The sequence below is a fragment of the Ochotona curzoniae genome, unplaced genomic scaffold (genome assembly GCF_017591425.1).
Source record: "Ochotona curzoniae isolate NIBS_2020 unplaced genomic scaffold, NIBS_Ocur_1.0 contig_1071, whole genome shotgun sequence".
Taxonomy (NCBI): Eukaryota; Metazoa; Chordata; class Mammalia; order Lagomorpha; family Ochotonidae; genus Ochotona; species Ochotona curzoniae.
The window spans coordinates 7688557-7712514 of record NW_024464939.1 but is presented as its reverse complement, the minus strand read 5'-3'; the positions used below and the strand labels follow the sequence as shown (position 1 = coordinate 7712514).

The 23958-nt window shown below is 40.7% G+C and overlaps 1 protein-coding gene across 2 annotated transcripts in view; it reads right to left on the bottom strand.

The window, feature by feature from the left end:
* Window positions 1-21935: 21935 nt before the first annotated feature.
* Window positions 21936-23958, bottom strand: part of CA1 (carbonic anhydrase 1) — a 52448-nt gene continuing 50425 nt past the window's right edge. For both annotated transcript variants that reach the window (XM_040993694.1, XM_040993686.1), the window contains 2 exons: window positions 23566-23721; window positions 21936-22356 (listed from right to left, as the gene is read on the bottom strand). In XM_040993694.1, coding sequence (XP_040849628.1) covers window positions 22240-22356; window positions 23566-23721 — 273 coding nt within the window. In that variant the 3' untranslated portion in view covers window positions 21936-22239. The remainder of the gene's footprint in view (window positions 22357-23565; window positions 23722-23958) is intronic.

The following is a 23958-nucleotide window of genomic DNA, read 5'->3' as shown; positions in this document are numbered from 1 at the left end:
CGGCTATTTGGGGAGTGAACCACTAGATGGAAGATCTTTATCTCTCTGTCTCTTCTTCTTTCTTGAAATCTGCTTTTCAGTTAAAAATAAATGAATGTTAAAAAAAGAAAAGGATCTCTGTGACTCGCTTACAATCCCGTGCTACCCTTCGGCATGCTCTGTTTGTAGTTAGAAGTCCCTTTGGTGTTCTTTAGTTTTTTCACTCTCAGTTTTCCGCAGTGTAGACACCGCACCCCTGCCTTCGCAGCTCAGACATTTCATCCAGTGAAGGCTCCTGCACGGCCTGCTTTTGTCCCCCTGCTCCCCCGAGGTCCCTTTAACAAACACTCAGAGACACACATGACATGGCGTCACATCTCAGAAGCTTCCCTAGCTAGCATCTGTGCAAAGAAACAAGAAACCGTTACTTTGTTTACAAAATGTAACGGGATTGTGATTAGAACTTTCTGTACTTGGTATTCTAGGAAACCCGTATTATTTCTTATGCAGATTTTTGAGCAGTCTGGGGTCAGGGGTTGATCCTGGATTTGCCCATTCCCTGTGGAATCACCCGAGGCCAGACGTGAGCACTGCTCTATGCAAACATTTTTGAATGATATATCTGTTTATTTGAAAAGAAGAGTGATAAAGAAGGAAGAAAAAGAGAGAGAGGGAAAAGCAGAAAAAAAGAGAGTTTCAATATACCGGTTCGTTCCCCATATGGTCATAACTGCTAAAGTTGGGCCAGAACAAAGCATGGAGCTTAGAACTCCATGCAAAGCTTCATGTGGGTGGCAGGCGGCCACGTACTTGGGCCATCTCCTGATATCTTCCTGGGTGCATTAGTAGGCAGCTGGGTTGGAACAAAAGGTCTGGACTTGATGTCATTCACCAATCTAAAATGCTGACCTCACAAGTGCGACAGTGCCAGCCCCTCGTTTTCTGGTGAGATTGGAGATTAAGGGCAGGGGCCGTATAGGAAACCCTGAGTTTAATCAGGAGGAATCAGGAGGATGAAGGATGCAGTGCAGTGGCTTGTGAGCATGTACAAGATCATATTTTAAAATTTTCAAAAACAGGTCATTGCAGCTCCTTTTAAAGTTCAGACACTAGATGTCGCTGCTGAGATTCACACAGAAGGCAAAACCACCTAGGGAGAAGTGGGGTGAGTGGGGCGCAATCTCCATCCAGGGCGAAGTCTTGAAACCTTCTTTTGCGTATTGTATTGCAGTGAATCAGTCGTAGAAACATGGTAAGGCTTTAGTCTGTGTAACTAGACATCAAGTAAGCATGCTTAGTTCGATCATTGAACTGAATTGATCCCAAAGTAGTGGTACCAAGTTTAGGAAGTCCTTGCTGCTGGCACAGGCTGCGACGATGGAATCAGCCTCAGAGCTTAGCGGTGTGGAGGAGGCGATGGGACGGGCATGTTCAGAAGGGGATGAATAGCAGCAGCGAGCAAAGCCAGTAAGAGATCAAACATCCTGTGGATCCTGTGTTGGCGTAACGGGAACACCGTGCCCACAAAACCCTCTGCTCTAGCTTTCAAGATTTTGAAGTCTATTTCGTTTTATTTAACATTTTTTTTTATTAATAAAAAGAGAACACATTTTGTACATTCTACAGGTACAGACCAAAGAAGGCTAGCACATTTCCTCACTCCTGGGCTCCTCAAAAACCCATCTCTTCCTTACCTCTTTTCATCAGCTTTTGCAGACACAGCTTTAAAAAATATGTATTCATTTTTATTGCAAAGTTAGATATGCATAGAGGAGAAGAGACAGTGAGAACAATCTTCGGTGCGATGATTCACTCCCTAAGTGAGCGCAACGGCCAGAGCTGCGCTGATCTGAAGCTAGGAACCAGGAGCCTCCCTCTGACCTCCCATGTGGGTGCAGGGTCCCAAGATTTTGGGCCATCCTTGACTGCTTTCCCAGGCCACAGGCAGGGAGCTGGATGGGAAGTAGGGCTGCCGGGATAAGAACCGGCGCCCATATGGGACCCTGGCATGTTCAAGGTGAGGACTTTAACCACAAGCCCACCGTGCTGGACCTGCAAAGACATAATTTTAGCGTATTCTATGATCACAGGCTTAATTTGCTACTAATCATAATAGTCAATAAGTAAACAGCAGGAAGACCGCAGTTCCACAGGAGTGCAAACATGGGTTAAAACAACAGCCATATCACAAAATGTTTCATTTCTGCACCATTACTGCATTCTGTACAGGCTGATCTCTCATCTCAGTTGTTGTGAACCTAACCAGAAGTACAGGTAATCCTTGCATATGCTGACTTTGCTTCATTTGGGTAAACTCCCAGCAGCGGAGTGACCGGGCCTGATGGTAGGTCTATTCTCAGATCTCTGAAGAATGTCCATACTGTCTTCCATAATGGTTGTACTGGTTTGTCTTCTCACCAGTTGTGGATCCGGGCATGTTTTCCTCACATCTTTCCCAGCGTGTATTTATTTATTTGAGTTTTGGATGATAGCTGTTCTAATCAGGGTGAGGTGAAACCTCAATGTGTTTTAATTTACATTTTCCTGTTGGCTCGTGAGCCTGAGCATATTTTCATGTGTCTGTTGTTGAAGCCTTATTCTAGGCGCCTTCCCCAATCTGTAAGTAGTATATCGTATTAAATGTAAACATAGATTCTCGAGTAAAAATTTCCATAGATGGGATATGTTCAGTATATGTAGGAAGAATGGAGCTTCAAGTTGCCACCCTCGTTTTGTTACCTGTGTCAGGACTTTGAGGAGTGCTGGCTCTGAAATGAAGCGTTTGAGGGAGAGTGTGGCGTGGTCCAGAAGCAAGCTCACCTATGCTTCCTGAGGTTACCCTGCTGCTGGGGAAGTGTGCAGATCTGCAGCGGGCCTCAGCAGCAGCGGTGTTTATTAAAGGAATAAAACAGCGAGGAGATGGACTCTTTATCCCGAAAGTTTTACAGTTGAGTGCAATAATCCTGTTACTCATGTTAGCTGACATCTGCCAGAGCAGTGTGTAAGCACTGCACCTAAACCTGCTCACAACAATGTCACAGCACAGGAGTTAGAGTTTACTCCCATTTTATGGAGGAGAATGCCGAGGAAAGCAAGTCATTCGCCTACAGCGTTAGAGCTGGTCATTGGGTTTGATGAAACACACCCTCAGTAAGTAGAGAAATACATGCTTCCAAGGCCTTGCATGACAGCCTGGTGGCTAAATTCCCACCTTGTGTTTGCTGGGATCCCATATGGGCAAGCATCCAGTTCGCATCCTGGCTGCTCTGCTTCCCATCCAGCTTCCTACCCATGGCCTGGGAAGGCAGTCAAGTATGGCCCAAAACCTTGGGACTCCCCATCTGCACAAGCAATCCTGATGAAGCTCCTGGCTCCTGGCTTCGGATGCGTTCAGCTCCAGCCATTGTCGTCATTTGGGGAGTGAAGCAGTGGACAGAAAATTTTCCTCTGTGTATCTCTTTCTCTCTACAAATCTGCCTTTCCAATAAAAATAAACAAATGTTTAAGAAAATCGACCTGTTTCTTTTTTTTTTTTAAAGATTTATTTTTATTATTTTTTTATTGGAAAGGCGGATATACAGAGAGGAGAGACAGAGAGGAAGATCTTCCGTCCGATGATTCACTCCCCAAGTGAGCGCAACGGGCCGATACTATGCCGATCCGAAGCCAGGAGCCTCTTCTGGGTCTCCCACGCGGGTGCAGGGTCCCAAAGCTTTGGGCTGTCCTCGACTGCTTTCCCAGGCCACAGGCAGGGAGCTGGAAGGGAAGCGGGGCTGCCGGGATTAGAACCGGCGCCCATATGGGATCCCGGGCGTGCAAGGCGAGGACCTTTAACCACTTGCGCCACCGCGCCGGGCCCAATCGACCTGTTTCTAACAGAGTTGTAAGATGAGGCCAGTTATATTCATCTACCTGCTGTATTCTTCATTATATATGTATTTATGCATATATATGTATGTATATACAACATACATCTATTTCATGTATACAAGTAGATGCTTCTAGAAGTTCATGGAAAACAATTAAAAGATATATTTATGTCACTATAAATTTTTAAAAATCCACGAATATGAGAAAACTAAAAAAGTTCATAAAAATGTTTATCATAAAAACTACACATGTATTTCACTTCTAAAAATATTTATATACCTTCTAAAAATATTTATTTACCTTTTATTTTTATTTGAAATACAAAGTAATAGAAGGAAAGACACAGAGAGAAAGATTGTCCATTTGCTGGTTTACTCTCCAAGTAAACGTGACAGCCGGAGCTGAACTAGTCCGAAGCCAGGAGCCAGGAGCTTTGTCTGGGTTCTCCACACAGGTGCAGGGGCTAAGGATCTGAGCCACCCTCCACTAAATTCCCAGGCCAAAGCAGGGAGCTGGACTAGAAGTGGAGCAACCAGGAATCTTGAGGGGCTGACCATTCTTCAGAGCCTGCTGAGGAACTAGAATCTCCCAGAACATACCTCGATGAAGAAATTTAAATGGGAAAAAGTTTCATTAGTGCTGCCAATCTCAAGACTGTGTGGGGAAGTGTTCATGAATTTAACACCTGCAGATCAAGATTTTATAATACCTCATTATAGATACCTAAGAAAAGAAACCATGCACGTATTCACCCCGTTTGCTTTTAGGAATTTGAAACAAAAGGAATCTCCAATGGATATTGCTTTCATAAAGTTTTGATAATTTGTTTTCCTTTTCGGATGTTCGACAGTGGAACGGGCCATGAGGGAACAAAGTCAACTGACTGTAACCCCATGCTTAGAAGTCCCATATTTGAGAAATGTACAATACACTGTTTCATAGAAAGGAAGCACACTGCTTCCTGTTTAAAAGCACTGGTTAACTTTCCGCAGAAATTTACACTCTTCTACTGGCATTTCAGCTTGCAAGATCAGCAGATGACAAGGAACAGTTATGCCATTTCCTCAAGTCTGAGTGACATCACCCATGGCAGGGCAGTGGCAAATGGTTGCAGAATGTCACACGCTGCTGCTCTGCAGGTGCTAATCTCTCTTCTCAAGCAGCAGAGACATTCAGTCTATGGTGCGACGCCGATGCCAAGATGAAGGCTGGAGCAAACAAGGACAGAAGAGTTGTGTGAACAAGAAAACACCGGGATTTTCATAGTCAAAACCCTGCATTTGCTTTATTGTGCAGCAAAGTCGAGGGACATTAGGGATTTCGTCCCATTTTGGCACTCAGATCCCCTGGCTGAACCTGCAAATTGTGCATGCAATGGGAGGGTCTCTGTAGAAGTAGAAAATCATTCTCATGCCTGTTGCTCTAGTACAACTTACTGTCTTAACTTCCCAACTTTCTTGGTTTCAGTCCAGCTCCTCACCTCTAAGCCAACCACCTCTCCAATGCAACTTCTAAAAACATACCACTTGCTGTTACTTGCCATGGAAAAATAAGAAACTCATTGGAAATTAGTCTGTTAATCTGTGATGTAGGAGTCTCCGCAGGTTGACCTGAATAAACACAGTGAAGGTACATTTTGGCTTGGTAACTGAAGACCAGGACTCTGTTCTAGATCAGAGGCTTTTGGAAACAGACAGGGGCAGAAGCATTTAAGATCCCTGCTCAGAAGGGGCACTGCTGGGAAAACCATGAGGGTCTTTAGAAAGTTTGTGGAAAATGTGTGGTATGAATAAAACTATGCATAGATATTGAAATTTTTCCATTAACACAAACTTTTTTAACTTCATTCTTCCACTAATTTTTGAAATACCCCCATATAGTTTCAATTTTAAAAAGTTTATTTATTTTCATCAATTGAAAAGCCGAGTGACAAACAGGGAATAGAGAAAGAGATAGACAAATGTTTGCAAGAATGCTGACGGGATCAGGCCAAAGCTAGAACCCAGGAATTTCACTTGGGTCTCCTGTGTGAATGGCAGGAGTCCAAACACGGGCACCATCCCATGTTGCTCGGCCCCGCCGCCCCCCCCGGATGCAGTAGCAGGAAACTGTCTTAAAAGCGGAGTGGCTGGAACTAAACAGATATCTGGTATGAGATGTAGATATGCCAAGTAGGTCCTGGCTTCAGACTGGCCCAACTCTGGCTGTTGTGGCCATTTGGGGCATGAGCCAGCAGATGGAAGATCTCTCTCTCTCTGCATCTCCCCTCTCTTTGTAAACCTGTTTTTCTAATACAAAAATTATTTCTTTTTAAGGCTGCCTTTTGTTTTCTACCCCTGAAGTTAAATTGATGCAAGTCGTTTTGCCCAAATCAATACTTGAGCAGATTTTTTTTTATTATTATTATTATTTTTATTGGAAAGGTGGATATACAGAGAGGAGAGACAGAGAGGAAGAGCTTCCGTCCGATGATTCACTCCCCAAGTGAGCGCAACGGGTCGACACTACACCGATCTGAAGCCAGGAGCCTCTTCCGGGTCTCCCACGCGGGTGCAGGTTCCCAAAGCTTTGGGCTGTCCTCGACTGCTTTCCCAGGCCACAGGCAGGGAGCTGGAAGGGAAGCGGGGCTGCCGGGATTAGAACCGGTGCCCATATGGGATCCCGGGCGTGCAAGGCGAGGACCTTTAACCACTTGCGCCACCGCGCCGGGCCCTGAGCAGATTTTTTTAAAAAGTAAAAGGAGGAGTTGTTTCATTTTTGTAGTAGCCGATTTTTGCTTAGTTTCTTTGCCAGCATTTTCAAGGGAGACAAACTTGAACTCTGATGGGAGCAAATTACTCTGATGATTGTTTTATTCAATTGTTAGGTTAGTGCAGTTGCATACAGGAATGGGCATGTCTGTAAATAAATAAAAAAAAAATAAAGCACAGTGACAGTAAGATATTTTTTGATACCACTAGAAACTGTAAGTGGGAGAAAGTATAATAAACCACTGGGACACAGCCCGGAAATGTTACATGATTTCAACTGCACATATACCTTTCTCCTAACCATAGTAGCTCAGATGTAGAGAGGAGGAACTTTTACAAATTAATCAAAACAGCCAGCCTTACTGAGATGTGAGTCACATTTGATATAGTTCACCTACTTACACTGTCTAAATTTACAGGGTGTACTATTGGGGTGTATAATTTCTTTTTAGAAGTTGTGCTAAATTATATACAACATAAAAGGCACCATTTCAGCCACGTAGCTGCGTAATTCAAGGTTCTTATTTACATTCAGCGTTATGCCATTGCCATTATGATCCATATCTAAAATATTTGCATGATCTGAAACAGCAACTTTGTAACTATTAAGCAACAAATTACCAGTTCTTGTCTGCTGCCCTAACAACCTCTAACCTTTCGTCTATACATTCGTCTATTTTAGATATTTCATGCTAATAAACTCATGAAATATTTGTCTTGTTGTATTGACCTATTTGGCACATTTTTAAAAAGATTTATTTTATTTTATTTTTATTGGAAAGGCAGATATACAGAGAGGAGGAGAGAAAAAGAGGAAGATCCTCTGTCTGATGATTCACTCCCAAAGTGATCACCATGGACAGAGCTGACCTGATCTGAAGCCAGGAGCTTCTTCTAGGTCTCGCACATGGGTGCAGGGTCCTAAGACTTCGGGCTGTCCTCAGCTGCTTTCCCAGGCCACAATCAGGGAACTGGATGGGAAGTAGAGCTGCCGGGACAAGAACCCGGGCACATATGGGATCCTGGCATGTTCAGGGCGAGGACTTTAGCCGCTAGGCCATGCCGCTGGACCCATGGCAGTATGTTTCAGGTTCAGTATGTTGTAGTATATTTCAGAACTACATTCCTTTATATGACTGAATGAGGTTCCATTTTATGCATATTTTCACATTGTACCCATTCTGTTGCTGCTATTAAGGCTCTCTCTCCATTTGGGTCACTGCCGCGCAGCTGCTGTCGGCATTTTGGATGCATGTCTGGGGCATGAATTGTCAAATGTGATGATTCTCTGCTTAGCTTTTGGAGAAGCTGCCAAACCTTAGTTACGGCACCGTTACGCTGTCACCAGCACAGTACGAGGGCTCTGATTTCCTGGCAGGTGTTGCCATCTCACTGTATTGCACCATGGTTTTGTAAAAATGACCTTTTTCATCTATAGTAGACCATTATAGCTGGATTCCTTCTATTTTTCAATTTCCTTAGGTTTTGTGTATATTAAGTCACTGTCAGATGTTTGTTACTACTCTTAAAGTTACTCCCAGATTCCTAGTGTTTAAGCTCTTATCTTGTAGAGGATTAAGAAGGAAAGTCGGGGGCTGGAAAAAAAATCATAAATTGAAAAATTCTGTGCAGTAGGGAAATGTGTGTGTTGCATAAAAGAGGCCAAAAGAAGTATACCGGAGCCCGGTACGATAGCATAATGGTTAAGGTCCTTGCCTTGAACGCACTGGGATCCCCCATATGGGCGCCGGTTCTAATCCCAGCAGCTCCATTTCCCATCCAGTTCCCTGCTTGTGTCCTGGAAAAGCAGCTCCCTGCTTGTGACCTGGGAAAGCCCAAAACCTTAGGACCCTGCACCCATGTGGGAGACCTGGAAGAAATTCCTGGCTTGTGGCTTCGGATTGGAACAGCACTGGCTGTTGTGGCCACCTGGGGAGTGAATCATCGGACAGAAGATCTTCCTCTCTGTCTCTCCTCCTCTCTCTATGTCTGACATTCTAATAAAACACGAACAAATCTTAAAAAAAAATGAGAAAAAAATACAATGTGTTTCGTTCAAAGGTGGTACTAAGCTATCAAAATTCTAGATTCTACAGTTGATGGGTTGTACCTGTGTAATACCTGATGTGATCTCATGATGGAACAGCACTTCTCATTGTCAGTGTCACACCAAGTTTTGTTTTTAATTATATGAACTTGAAAGTATGCTTACTGTTTCATTTTCTAAATTTATATTAAAAATCATCATATGCAAGATGATTGCCATACAGCTGGTTATCAAGACATACCTTGACAAAACCCAAACATCCAACAGTAAGGGATTTACTAAGTAGAGTATGACTCAACCATTTACTAAAACACTCGCTTGTCCTTGAAGGTGACCTTGTAGAAATGTATTGACTAATGTAATAATACATAATGTAATAATAATGTCATAAATTATTGGCAGATGAAACAAGTAAATTATAAAATAAAGTCACAATTTGCAGTATCTGCCTATTTTTTGTCTGTATGTATATATTTCTTTTGCCATCTATAGCTATCTATTTGTGTTGATATTTCCAAATCTCTCTAACTTTTCTGCATATGCCTACATATATATGCTCTTAATGTTTATCTTTGGTAGTAGGATTATGAATGATTTTTATTCATTCCTTAGACTATCTGTGTTTTACAATTTTCATATTGTGTTCCCGAATTATATCCCCACCACATCTACCCATCTCCTATACTGGATACTGGAAAATGCCAAAATAGAGGCAGCTTTAGAATTCTGGCAAAGAAACGAATTGCTTTGACCACACATATGTGGAATTATGCATTTCTGTCTCCTCATGTTCAGGACTGTGTGTCTCTTTAAAAATCTGTCCTAAAATTGTCACAAAGAAGACCACCAGCCACAAATGTTTTGGCAATCAATGTTGATAGGGTGAGTAAAAATAAAGATGGCTCAGCAGTGATGTATCTTGCTGGGTTAGGCACAGGGTTGGGCACAGAAAGGAGTGCATTGCCAGATACTGCTGTCTGCATGCCTCTTGTGTTCTGTATCTTTTCTTTCTTTCTTTTTTTTTTTTAGCTCAGGATTATCAGGACAGTGTTTCCACACCAGCACCTTCAATGCGCATGTCCACTCAAACTCAAAGCTCCATTTGATTCCTACCAGCTTCAAACACTTTGATGAATAAGGATTTAGCTCTTGCTGACAGAATCAGTTCTTACAGATGACCTGTTCATTCATAAGTAAATAGTGCTACAGAAACTTGAATTCACTGCAAAGGCATTTTCTCAGAGTTGATTTCATCAGCACATAATCTCTCAGGAACTTCATTAGTAAAACATCAACACTGTCGTTTTTCACACGGTTGCTGTACATACATCCACAGCCTGTAGGAATCAAAGGTTTTGCAGTGCCAGATGATTTGGGACTGTCCTGTCCAGTAATGTGCAATGGCAAGGATTCAGCAGGTGCTCCCTGGTCAGTCTCATCTGCACATTTGTTTTTTTTTCTTTTTTTAAAATTTTATTAATTACATTGTATTATGTGACACAGTTTCATAGGTTCTGGGATTCCCCCAACACCTCCCCCTGCCTTCCCCTCATGGTGGATTCCTCCACCTTGTTGCATTATTACAGATCAAATTCAGTTGAGAGTCTTTCATTGCAAGCATATACCACACAAAGAGTCCAGCATCTAATTTTCCAGATACATTCAAAGGTTTCTTGGGGAGATCATCTCTGGTCTGAAGGTAGAGCTAGCAAAATATCACCCTGGTCAATTAAAAGCCCCAACTTAACATCAGTGACAATTTACAAGCTTATGCAATTAATTGTCATGGCATTGAGTAATATGTTACAAGATGCAAGTTCTTAACCACATTCTGTGACTACTTCATTGACATTTTGATTTTAGTTTATATATAATCAGTTTCTATACACCTTAAAATGGCTATAGGGTACTATTCAGCCGCCTCGTGTCTATCCTCATTTTAGTATTTGGCAGTCCATAGCGTTGAGGCATAATTCTGCTGAACCTAGCAGCTTTTAGGATAGTCTAAACTGGTTTGTAACTCTAGCAAGGCGTATGTCAACAGTTGAGGTGTAGAACTATATTAGGAGGGGTGTGCAGAGAAATCTTCCATTCCCCAGTGGGGAGTATCTAATCTTTGTGTCCTACCTAGTAAGGTGTATGTGAATCCATGCTGACTGTTTCCTGTCTGGTTCTAAGCTTTCTTTATTGTTCTCTGTCTATTCTGATTTTGTTTGTTTGTTTGTTTGTTTGGGGGGGGCTCTGGAGTGACCCTGATGGTCATTGCCAGAGAGGATGGGGATCCAAAGTTGGAACTAAGTAAGGGCCAGAGAAAGCTCCTCTCCCTAGTCCCAAAGGAAGTTTACTGTTCTTCTGTTTCTAAGGACCACTCAGGGCTCCTGGCTATTGTTCCGATGACCTTGGGTCCTGTGAGGAAGGATTTGGGCTTTTTCCATCCCATGTGGTAGATCCCAATGGGAGTGGGTGACCTCAGAGTCTTCGGCCTCTGAAGGCATTCCAATTCCCAGTGGTCTCTTTGGCAGTTGGAATTTAGTCCTTGGAGCCCATTACTGATAATCCTTTGTGTAGATCCGGGAGTCTCCAGGGTTGGGATACAAGCCTCCTCCTGTCCACCTGCTCCACTCTGGGGTCCCCCCAACTCTGTGCATATGACTTCCTGTTAAGAGGTTGTCAGGATCGCTCTTGACTCCCCCTACATGTCTTAGTAGTTTTACTATCGTCTATGCTGGTTTGAGTCTGTTGTCTATGAGTTACCTGTTTGGTTGCACATTCATTTTTAAGAACTAAAAAAAAAAAAAAAAGCTACTATTTTTCCACAATATTAAACCACATAGTGAAATACAGACATTTTAAGGTTTAGTTTTCATCTCCAGGTGTTTGGACTGTCCATCTCTTGCTCCAGAGACTCTCTTCTCTTTGCCTTTAAAAAAAAAATTTACTTATTTTTATAAAATAAGTCTGAAAAGCAGATTTAGAGAGAGAGGAAGAGACAGACCCAGGCAGATATCTTCCATCTGCTGGTTCATTCTCTCAGATGGCTGAAAGAGACAGAGCTGGGCTGATCTGGAGCCAGGAGCCAGGAGCCAGGAGCTTTTCCAGTTCTCCCAAATGGGTGCAGGTGCCCATGGACTTGAGTCATTTTTTGTCATAAGCAGAGAGCTGGATTGAAAGTGGAGCATCCGAGACTCCAACCAGTGCCTGTATGAGGTGCCAACGCTGCAGGTGAAGGATTAACCTGGTGGACCACTGTGCCAGTCCTACATTAGAGACCTTTGCTTTCAAGAGCCTGAAGGGAACTAAGACAAATCTAAAAACTTGTCATTGCAGACTGAAAATGATGCTTAAAAACTGAAACTGTACAGGGCCTGGTGCAGTAGTCTAGTGGCTTGCATGTGCCAGGATACCATATGGGTGCCCGTTTGTGTCCTGGCTGCTTCATTTCCCATCCAGCTCCCTGCTTGTTGTCTGGGAGAGCAGTTGAAGACAGCCCAGAGCCTTGGGACCCTGCACCTGCGTGGGAGACCCAGAAGAAGCTTCTGGCTTTGGGTAGGTTCAGCTCTGGCTGTTGTGGCCTCAAAGATCTTTCTGTTTGTTTCTCCATCTCTCTGTAAATGGGACTTTCCAATAAAAATAATAAATAAATCTTATAAAAAAATTGAAACTGGAGAAAAAATAAAATTAAAAAATGAATATCAATAAACCTGTAAGTTGAAAAATGATTTAAGAACTTTTTAAGTGGTTTGGGGAATCCCTTAGTAAGATTGTTTAAATGGATTCTTATTGTTTTCTGTATGTAAGTTCTCATCTAAATCCAAAACACTCTTTCTCCTAAAAATAGCTCTTCCCAAAGACAATATTTGTACTCAATATGTTCAAAATACCATTTCCTGCATGTAACTCTGCATGCGGCTGTTTTATGCTTGGTACCTCACGATAACCTCTATCAAGTTGGGAGTCAGCATTTAGCCTAGCAGTTTGGAAGTCTGCATTCCCCCATGGAGCGCCTAGCTTTACAGCCATGTACCGGCTCCGTCTCCAGCTTCCCATCAGTTCAGAGGTCAAGAGGCTGCAATTATGACTCAAGTCACTGGATTGCTGCTGCCCCATGGGGGATCTGGATTTAGTACCTGAGGCCCAGCTTTGGACCTGTGGTCTAGCTAGGCCCTGGGCGGTGTTTGCATTTTGGGTAATGAACCATTGAATAAACCTCTGTCTCTCTGTTTTTCAAATGTAAGTAATTAAAACAAGTTCAGAAATCACTGTTGCTTCAGAATAGTCTTAGGAAACTGTCACCAACTTACACATTGGACAATAGCTCAAGAGCATGTTCTGGTATTTATGCTAACTGGCTCTCACTCTTCTCATCTTGTCGTCCAGTCGTAATTTACCTCTTCTATGCTGGTCAGGATATTTCAAGTGAATTTATTCCATAAATGAAGTTCAGAAAATGAATAACTTAGGAAATTAATAATTGTTACCAGTGCATTGTTTATACCAGCAAGTCTTGGCTATTCTTACAGTTCTGGCAAACATTTTGTTTATTTTCATAACTACTCTTTTTCTCTCTCTTCCAAGAGCAATAGATTTCACTGGGAACAATGCAAGTTATCTTACTGACAAATGAATTGTCCATATCAATGAATGAATATTTACTCAGGGGCTGGCTCTGTGGTACAATGAATTAAGTTATTTAACTCAGCATCCCGTATGGGCACTGCTTCAGTTCCAGCTGCTCCACTACCAGTCCAATTTATTCTTAACGTGCCCGAGGAAGCATCAGATGATGACCCAGTTACTTGAGCCCTTGCTACGCATGTGGGTGACTGAGAGGAGGTTCTAGGATTCTGGCTTACTGATTGACCACCATGGCTTTGGTGACCACTTGGGAAGTGAATCAGTGGATGGAAAATCTCTTTTTGTATTCTTATGTCTGCAACTCTTGTTTTAATTCTTGTTTTTTCAAATACATCTTTTGAAAAAACAACCAAAAAAAGTAATCAATGAAAGGAATTATCATGTATCTTCTATATGTAAAGCAGTAAGAGAGTGATATTAAAACAATAAACAAGATCAGATTGGCCTCACAGAAATTTCAAGCATCCTTTAGTAACATTCAGTGTGAGAAGTCCTGGGAAGCAGTGTGCTATGGGAACATCGATTGCTTTCTTTTTTCTTTTCCTTTAATAATGCTTGTTACAAGTTGGTGGGGCCTGGTGGGCAGGGCCTCTGTTCCAGTACCTGGTTCCAGGTTTCTACTATTTTGCACCTCAGAAGTAGCTGGTGAGGATTTAAATAGCTGAATTCTGGCCACCCATGTGTGGTACCTGGAGTGTGATTTTGACTTCAACTTGTCTAATTATGGTCATTGTGGACATGTGGGGAGCAGGTCAGTAGAAGAAAAATGCCTGTTTACTGGTCTGTCTCTGCCATTCAAATAATATTAGAAGGACAGTGGATGATGTCATTTGTGTCGGTGGTCTAGATCTACCCTTGCTATGTGCAGCAAATGTAGCCTTAAGCAAAAATATAGGAATTTAGGGATTTATACACACACATGCACATACACACATATACAGATACATACAGATATACACACATATATACAGATGCACACACACACATATATATTTATATATATGATAAAAATGTTTATAAGGAAAAAAAATGTTTGTGAGGAGTGCAAACACAACAGCGCCCATGCAGGAGATGTTTCATTCCAGGGACCACAATATTGAGGACCTGTCTCTTTCTATCCATCCTCCTTTTAAGTTTAGCGCTTCCCCTCAGTCTTCCGTTTGAGAAATGATTCTCTAGATTTATAACAAATTCATGGTATTTCTGTATGGCATTGCCACCTGCCTTAAATCTACTTAAATGCACTATTCTTGCTTCCACAGAGCGAGTGACTTCTTATCTCTCTTTATGTGCTCCTTCCCCCAGTGTCCCTTGCTCTATTTCTTGGTGTGTTTTTGGACTATACAACCTCATTCATGCTGCCTAAGCAAACACAGAATTATGCAACAGCCTGCCATTCATCAACTTAAGTTCCTCTATTTTGTGCTCATGGTAGCAGTCTCATTTCAGTTTTATTTTCCTTTTATATTGTAACATCTTTTAGGGTAAAGGACATCTCATGAGAAGTTACAGACTTGGTAACATAAGCCCCAAAGGGAACGCCCTCAGATCTTGTAACATAGCTTCGTAAGGTATCTGCAGTGCTAGGAGAGTTCTAGCTTATCATAACAAGGAGGGAACATTGACATTTCTGTTGCAAAAATAACCTGAAGTGATTTCATTGACTTATACGAGGCACCTGTAGTCTTCTTGGACTTTCTCTAGCATAGAGTAAAGGTAACAGTGCTTATAAAATACTGCAACATATAAGGCAACTTGGGATATTTTGTATTTTTTAGGATGAATGGCTTGTACACATTTATACTGAATGCTCTACTTCATGTTAACCAATAAAACATAAAACTTTTTTGTCTTAATCCTCACTCAATTTCTTTGGTTTTGTTGTTCAAACTACCAATGCATGCTCCTTGAAATATTTTTAGAACATTGTAATTCTAGAAAAGTTAAATATAATTTAAGAAGTTACTCTATAGTCATAATTTCATATGCATATATATGCTTTATGTGATCATAGCTTGAAAAATAAGGTTAATTTAGGGTTTGAGGATCTACAGTTTTACCCTCACAAAATGTGGAATTCCAATACTGCTTTGTTCCTCACTAATTAAGCCTAAACCAATCCCCCACCTCTCCAATAAAAATAACTGTAGCTCATTCACCAGATAAAATCATTATGAGATTGCTGTGATGATAGGATGGCTATGATGGTGAAATCAGATACAGTTTCTGGTAAAATCTAAACAAATATTAATCTCATCTAAGTATTACTTTAACAGTTATAACTTGGTGTGTAGCATAGTTCTAAATCTTTGCAAATATTACTTCATGATAATAATCATTACTTTCCATGATTTAATACTTGGTTTCTTTGATAAACCTTGTGAGGTAGGCTGCTTAACTTTTTCAAATGTATAGATGAGGAAACCATGGGATGGGCAGCTAGCATAACTGCCCCAAGTTGAGAGACAATATCAGACTCGGGATTTCAATTTACGCAAGTAGGCTCAAGAATCCACATTTTCAAGCAACATTGTCTTCTTTCGTTTATGCATTAGGTCAACTAAGTAATTAACTCGTACAATGGCATTGAGTTACAGAGATGATGGTTCTGCTCTTCGGAAGATCATAGTTTGATGGCAAAAGGGGGTTTGTGAGCAAGCTACAACATTGCAGTGTTGGGTACTCAGAGGTTTGAGTTCAGCTATGGCAGCACAGGGCTGAGGAAGTTTAAAGGAAGCCCCTGCTGTCCACATTTGAAGGGCTGCAGAGCACACGCAAGAGAAAACCTGCATTCATTTGCACAATAACTCAACACTGTGAAGTTTCACAATTCTGTTTTTGTAATGACGAATTTGAAGCTATGTGTAAAGGCTATGAATTTTAGATAACTAAAAATTGACACAATATCAGAAACAAGGGATTTGCACGTTAGGAACCATGTCTACATGTTTTGTTGGATATCTGGAGAGGTTAGATGAACCAAAACCAAAAAAGAAAAGAAAACAAACCAAAAACACAGTTCATAAACAACATTCATTATTCCACAAATGTGATTTTCTGGCTTTAATTTTGGCAAACTAATGCTTTTATGATAAACATTTTCACCTAACTTTTAAAGTTTTAGAGTAGTTGGATAAATGTTTAAATGTACATTTTTAAAAATTGTAAATTGAAACAAATATACGCAACTTAACATTTTAATTATCTTAATGTTTAAAAAGATTTTCATATAACTCATTATAACGTAAAATAAATATAATAAAATTTATAGACCTTTAAAAATCAGCTAAAGCTGAAATTTCTATTTCAATGTTTTATACAATTTATTAGATTAAATATTTTTAGTAAAATAGGGCAATTCCCGAACCTACCAGTCAATGTCCATCTGGTTGCTAATTGGATTGGTAATCTATATGTCATATCTAAACCAACTTATCTATTTATAAATTTAATGGTAATGCAAAATACTTAAAATTGCAAAAATATTCCACAGCTGCCATGCACAGTTGTTGTAAACACTCAATAATTCATAAATAGCTTCGGAACCATAATTTGAGCATGTAGGCAAATTAAAAAGTGTACGCTTGGCTCTTTGATGGAAACATCAGGTTTTCAAATCAATTACACGTACGATACCTGGTGGGGATGTTTGGTGTGCGCTGTCTCTCACCTGAGCACCATTACTCCTTAAATCATTTCTGTCCTCTGTGGCTGTGTCTGTCTCTGTCGCTGGTGATAGCAGTCATTCATAGGAAACTTTCCTTTGTTTCAAGGACCAACAGCCAGGGATAGAGGGTAGTGTCTTCTTGATATCTGAATCATTTTGTTTATGAAAGCAGATGTTTACAGTTGCGGCTCTTTTGGTGCCAACCTAAGCACCACATCCTGAGTTAGGGAACATCTATATGTACAATATTGCTTGAAGTTTATTTTTGTGTATGATGTGCAAGGCCCTTCAAAGTGTAGGTTCCATCCTTTCCAGAGCTCCCTCTTGCTTATAACTGAAGCTCTGTGTGATTACTATCTACCGGGACCAAGGAATACTTTTAGATGAAGCAAGTGTTTGGTTGAGTCAAAAAAAGGAGATAGGGCAACATGGAGCATGGTGCCGAGCTGCCGGGCAAAGGCACTGGGCTGTGTGGTAGTGCAGCATGTCCAGGAATGGTGGACATGTCTGTGTTGCTGGAACACAGGTTGCCTGAGGGGAGTGGTGAGAAGTAAAGTGGGAGAGTAGCTGAGATGCCTAGTGGAAGTGTGAAGAGCCATATTTAGGGAAACTGAACTGACCTTAAAGCAAGGGGGAATCTAAAGGACTTTATGCCTAGGGTGGTTTTATAGGGCGAACCAAGAAGGGCACCACCAGAAGCAAAGGTATCAGTTAGATTACCCCAAGAAATATGTGGTAGTGGACTTGGGAATGATGGGAGGAATTGAAAGGAATGTGAGAGGGTAGATGTACAGCAGGTATAACACCTTGGCATTGTTTAATGTGCCTGTTAAAGTTGAGTGAGCGTCTGTTTCCAGTCTTCTTTAACTCCTGTATTACCTGCTTTTGTTTAACTGTTGGATATTGCTTTAATATTTGAATTGTAGACTAAGTGTGGTGTTAGCCAAAGAAAGACTGATTCCAACCAATACCATCAATGAGAAAATGTAAAAAAAAAAAAAAATGGTCTCACATTGTTACACAACTGTTCATTCTTTTTTTTTTTTAAAGATTTATTATTATTATTTTTTTATTGGAAAGGCGGATATACAGAGAGGAGAGACAGAGAGGAAGATCTTCCGTCCGATAATTCACTCCCCAAGTGAGCGCAACGGGCCGCTGCTATGCCAATCCGAAGCCAGGAGCCTCTTCTGGGTCTCCCACGAAGGTGCAGGGTCCCGAAGCTTTGAGCCGTCCTCGACTGCTTTCCCAGGCCACAGGCAGGGAGCTGGAAGGGAAGCAGGGCTGCTGGGATTAGAACCGGTGCCCATATGGGATCCCGGGCGTGCTAGGCGAGGACCTTAACCACTTGCGCCACCGCGCCGGGCCCCAAAACTGTTCATTCTTAATAAGATCCCTTTTGGGCTGTCTCTGCGTTCATGAAGTTCATCATCAGTTTTGAAAGGCCAAGTTACTTAAGTGACTGAGTTACAATGTGTACTACTCCTTGACAAATTCTCCGTTAATTCACACTATACTGCCCTTCAGTTACTTTTGGTAAGATTCTTTGCTTTTCCCAATGGGAAACATTTGGAATATTTTAAAAATTTCCAAATATGCTGGAACTTTACAGAATGTTGCTCTGTTCTTTAGAGTGTTGAATTATTTATTTCTAAATTAAGCGTGACCTAAAATGGCATTTGTTTTGTTTTGCTCTATTTTGACTTCATGTAACCTTCCAAGACTGATTAGGGGAAGATTTGTGACAAGTGTAGCTGAACTTTGACTTGAAAGTTTGGTAGTCACAGCCATTACTGATTGAGCTTTTTTTTTTTTTTTTTTTTTTTTAAGATTTATGTATTTCTCTATTTGAGAGAGAGAGAGCTCTTTTACATCTGCTGATTTACTCCCCAAATGTCTGCAATACTTTGGGGGGCAGGGAACAACCTGAACCCAGGAGCCTGGAACTCTATCCAGGTGTCTCATGTGGGTGGCAAGGACCCACGTATTGCTGTTTCCCCACGTTGGCAAGGAATTGGACTTGAGTCAGAACTTTGATATGGGTATGGGCGGTGCTTATGCTACTATGTCCTAACATACACCCTTTTTAAAAACACTTTTGTTCATGCTTATTACATCTGTCTTCTTGTACCTGGGTCAACAGGATTACTTGATACAAGTTTGATGCTATTGTTTTCCAACACGTATAGTGACTTTAAGTGGCTGGATATGAGAAGCCAGTCTTAACAACGCATCACTCCTCACCTACTCAACTGAGTCAATAGCTACTGCAATTGACCAAGTGCTCCTGCAGGTTTCTGGGTGTTGAATTCAGACTTTGGTAACTCATTTTCCCTCAGTGTGGAAAATGATGAGTTTTGAATTCATTTTTTCCACCCCATGATTGAAGCCTGGTTCCTTAAGCTCAGCTTTGGGATTCAGACTTAGGTTGCATGTTCACATTTCTGGCTATTTTTGGGGACACAACATTACCTTGTGTCCCCAAGGTGTATTTTCATTAATTCACTGAATATTGTCCTGGCATATTCTTCGTATCAAGGTGAAAAGGCTGAGAACAGACTTCAGCTTTGATAAAGAGAGCACTTGAATACAGGGAATGTTGATAATTTTAAAAGTGTTTTTGGCCAATTATTTATTTGATGATATCTCCCTCAGGTTATATTTTATACTTCTTTTCCTCTCAATTTCATTCTTTCATTAGCTTACTTACTAAGCAACAATTCACTAGGGTTTGCATTTTATTTATTTTCTTGTTTTATGTCTTTTTTACGTTGAGACCTTATATCAACTCTAAATTATATTTGGAAGGGAGAAAAACACCAACAAATGAGATTCGTGAATAATACGAGACATGTGAGGCTCCATTTCGAGAGAGCCGGGAAGAATGAGATAGAAAATAATGATAGCAAAAAGTAACGTTAGGGACGAGATCAGGAGTGATCTGGAGTTCATGGTGACTCAGTGTTTTTGTACTTGAGAAATGTCATATTATCCTGAGGTTCAAAATGACCTTGTGATGGGAAAGGAGGAAAAGAGCAAAATTTTAAATTTCTACAAATCAGTGCAAAATTTTGGCTATATCTAATTTCATAACTTTAGTCACACAGTTACCTGAATCTGTAACCACAGAACCATTGGCTTACAGTAGTTAGAATAAATAAGCTATTTTGAGTCCAATAAGTAAATTAGACTTAAAAAGACATTTCCTTTCCTTTTTTTTTTCATTTACTCTAATTTACCTGTTGATGAGTTTAATGGTTATAGAGCTGTTTTGCTAAAACACAAGTGAACAATTTAGAAACCAGTTTAGCTTTCCACATTCAGTAATCGTCAGAAAGATATTGTATGTGTTTACCATGGTCTAAGTGAGGAGGTGAGTGATGTGATGGAAAACAGCTGGTGCAGAAACAGTCTTCTACTGAGTCTGTGTTGAGCCTTGTCAGCTGGCTACTCTGGATGCTGAGACGTCAGTAGGTTTAGCACAAAGACATCCAGCTATCAAATATCATGGGAGAATCTGAGAATCCCTTGCAGGGTTTCAAAGTTTCACCATTTACCACTGGCAGCAGAAGAGGGTGTGCTACAGGTTGGTGAGTCAAGATGTAAACTCTCAGATGATTCAGTGCCTCGTCCACATATCGTCTCTTAACAGCTGCTTTTATTGGCTGCCTCGCAGAAATATAGAAAGCTCCCATAATGCACATCATGGGTTCTGCCAAAGACAGGAAATTCTGGCAGAAGTAGTAAGGGAACAGGATCGCCAGTTGGTATTTGGCTTAAGGATAAAATTTGATGAGTATCCTATATCTCTTGTCACACTTTACCCCTTCTGTTATAAGACTTACATATTTAAACTCTGTAGTCTATTCCTAACCTTCTTAACACTATACATGGATCATCAGTTAAAGTATTTTTTCCAGCTCCTTCCTGTTAAACTTACTTTTAAATCACTAAATTCCTTTCCAGAAAATGTTTCCTGTCATGAAAGTTCTGAGCATCTTTTGTAGATGCATTTCTCACACTAAAGTCAAATCCCTGTTTCTTCGGTTCCCGCGGTGACCTTTGATAACTTTAGTATTAGAGACCCCCTCACTATGAGAAGACAAGACTATTTCAAGCTTTCTCAGTGTTTGCCAAATGTCAAGTAGCGAACGCTGGTATGTTTGCAAAGAAAACATGTGCACGTGTACAGTGTTTATGGGACCAAAGTTAATATGTTGCTGGAGTCTCTCACATTTTAATAAAGAGAAGTTACTGAAATCCTGGATGCCAAGTCAAGTGTTTCAAAAGAAGCCTCTTTATGTGGTTATTAGGTGCAAAGCGAACCTTTACAAAATGACCCATTTAGTGCAATGAGGAATCTTCTGGGTTGATCTCTTCAACTTTGGCTGTGGCTGTTCAGAGACATGACCGATTCTGTGATCTGAGAAATGACAAGGACGTTGAAGTGGGCTTCTCTAACATCATTTCTCAGATCAGGGAAAGTAAATAACAAGACTCAATATTGTTCATGGGGTTTCTAGAATTCTGCATGTAGCAACAGCTTTAGAAAAAATCTGGCTTCAGGTTAGATGCACATTTGTATAAAACATTCCATAATGTTTTAGGTTCTAATGACTCCTTCAGCATTTTATAACCCATTCACTTGGAACATTCTTCTGATTTCAGAATACAGCTTCCCCATGTAAGCTAATTAGTTGCAATAATAGAACAAAGGTATTGGCCCTGCTCAAATGGGGAGAAGATTTGGGAGTAAAATTCAGAATCATCACTTTTCCTTATAAAAGATCACAATTCTTGCTAGAATAAAAATGGTAGTAGCAGCGTTGGGTCAGCATAATATTAAATATTAAAATTAAATGCTTGTTCCTAAAACTTCATTTCAGACTGACCTTAGGTAATTTCAGTTGAGGCAAAAATACCTAAAATAAGATGCTTAAGAGTACAAACTTAATGGTTTTAACAAATAGTGCACAATAGCCGAAAATAAAGGGATAAAACTGGTTTATTAGTTCCACGAAAGTGAACAAAGTAGAAGAGAAACTAATCACTTGTTTTCGACAATAAATGCAATCATGAATTTACGCTTGGACATTGTGATTTTCAGTTTGCAGATTATTTTTATTTAAGCATCAAGAACTAAGACTAAAGATTTTAGCCTTTCGGTTTAAATTTGCAGGTATGTTGTCTGGCTAGTGTGGAATGAATTTATTTCCTAAAGGCGATTGTGTTCCTGGACCAAGCCCATCGCGGGGCTGTGTTCATGGAGGAGGAGGAGCTGCTCACAGCTGTCAGAAGGAAGCTCTCACTGTTCTGCCCTTCAGGGGCTGCGGTAAACGATGGTTGTGCAGTATGGGGACAGCAGCTTCACCTTCAGCATTCGCTAGGAGACTGCGGAACTGTGCCAACTGGAGGAATGACATATTTAAAGAATCAAAAACTGTTGAAGTTACACAAAGTCCTTTGTTTCTAGCATAATTAATGCATCCTAGTTGTGATATGGAAATGAAGACTACAGGAGGAAGGGAGGAAACCTTTGCGCTAGACATTTTGTTCAATTTTATGATTGGGTTAGAATACCAACTTTTTCATTTCACATAGGGCAGGCACCCTGGGGCAGTGACTTATTAATGCAGTGCCTCAGCTGCCATAAAGTGCCTATTTCATTGGATCTTTATGGAGTTTGAATAGGTTAATACATATAAAGTACCTATATTATGTTTGGTATGTAGCTTATGCTCAGTGAATACCACTTAGCAATGAGGAGTCCAATGCTGCCCTTTAGGGTTTTTTTTTTTTTTTATGAGCACCGGCTGATGAAATGTATGTGAGATTCTAATAAGAGTAGTTGCCTAATCAGTACTATTATGATCATCATTGTAAAAATAAATAACTAGGGGCCAGTGAAACAGCAAGCTAATCTTTGGTCTGCTGACATGGGCATCCAAGTGGACACCAGTTTGTGTCCTGGCTATGCTGCTCCTAGTCAGCTCCTTGCTTATGTCCTGGGGAAGCAATGAAAGATGGCCCAAGCCCTTGGGCTCCTGCATCCACATGGGAGACCTGGAAGAAACTCCTGGCTCCCAGTTTCAGATCAGCTCAGCTCTGGCCATTGCAGCCATTTGGGAAGAGAACCAAGAGATGGAAGACCTTTCTCTGTCTCCCCTTTTCTCTGTAAAGTCTACCTTTCAAATTAAAAAAATTAAATATATAATGAGATATTTTCTTGGATGTTTAAAAGTGTATGCTACACAAAGGTAACAGAAAAAGTTTTCTCGCTATTGAAGAATGTTAATTGAGAGTAACAACTTCTTACATCCTTAATGGAACTTCCAGTGACAGCTATCTTGTTTCTGAAACTTTTCAGAAGATATTTAACACTCTTGAACTTTTTCTTATATTGGAAGAAAGAAGAGTGGGAGTGCTGAATCTGTTGTTTTTTCCTTTATAAGTCAAGACACAGTATTATAAATACACTCTTTCTGATAATGCTACAGACCCATATCACGTACAAATCCTTTTAAAATTACAGAACACTAGAAAGAGCCTTTTATTGATGTGATGCTTGCAGCAGGATTTCAGCTGCTCAGGTGATTCCTTCCCCTGTGATACTCTACCTGCTCTGAGCTGATAGTGATGTTGTCCTTACAGATGAGCCAGGTCACAGTCTCACAAAGAGGAGGATGAGTCAGAGAGCCAGAGTAGGTCCAATAATCCAGGGACGGAGGGAGCAGGGTAGCAGGGTCGAAATTTGTGAATGGGGCTTTTTTGCCCTGGAATAAAAAGAAAAGCATATGACATTATATCAAACCTTCTGCTCAGTGGGGCAGTTGAACGAATTCATGATTATTTCTTTTTATTATTATTATTTTGAATTTTTGAATTATGTGGTACAATTTTGTATAGACTGGGATTTCCCATCCCCAAACTCCCACTCCCTGACAGATTTTCCACATTTTGCTACAACGGCATGGTCCTTCACAAAGAATCACAATTCCATCAGTCTCTTA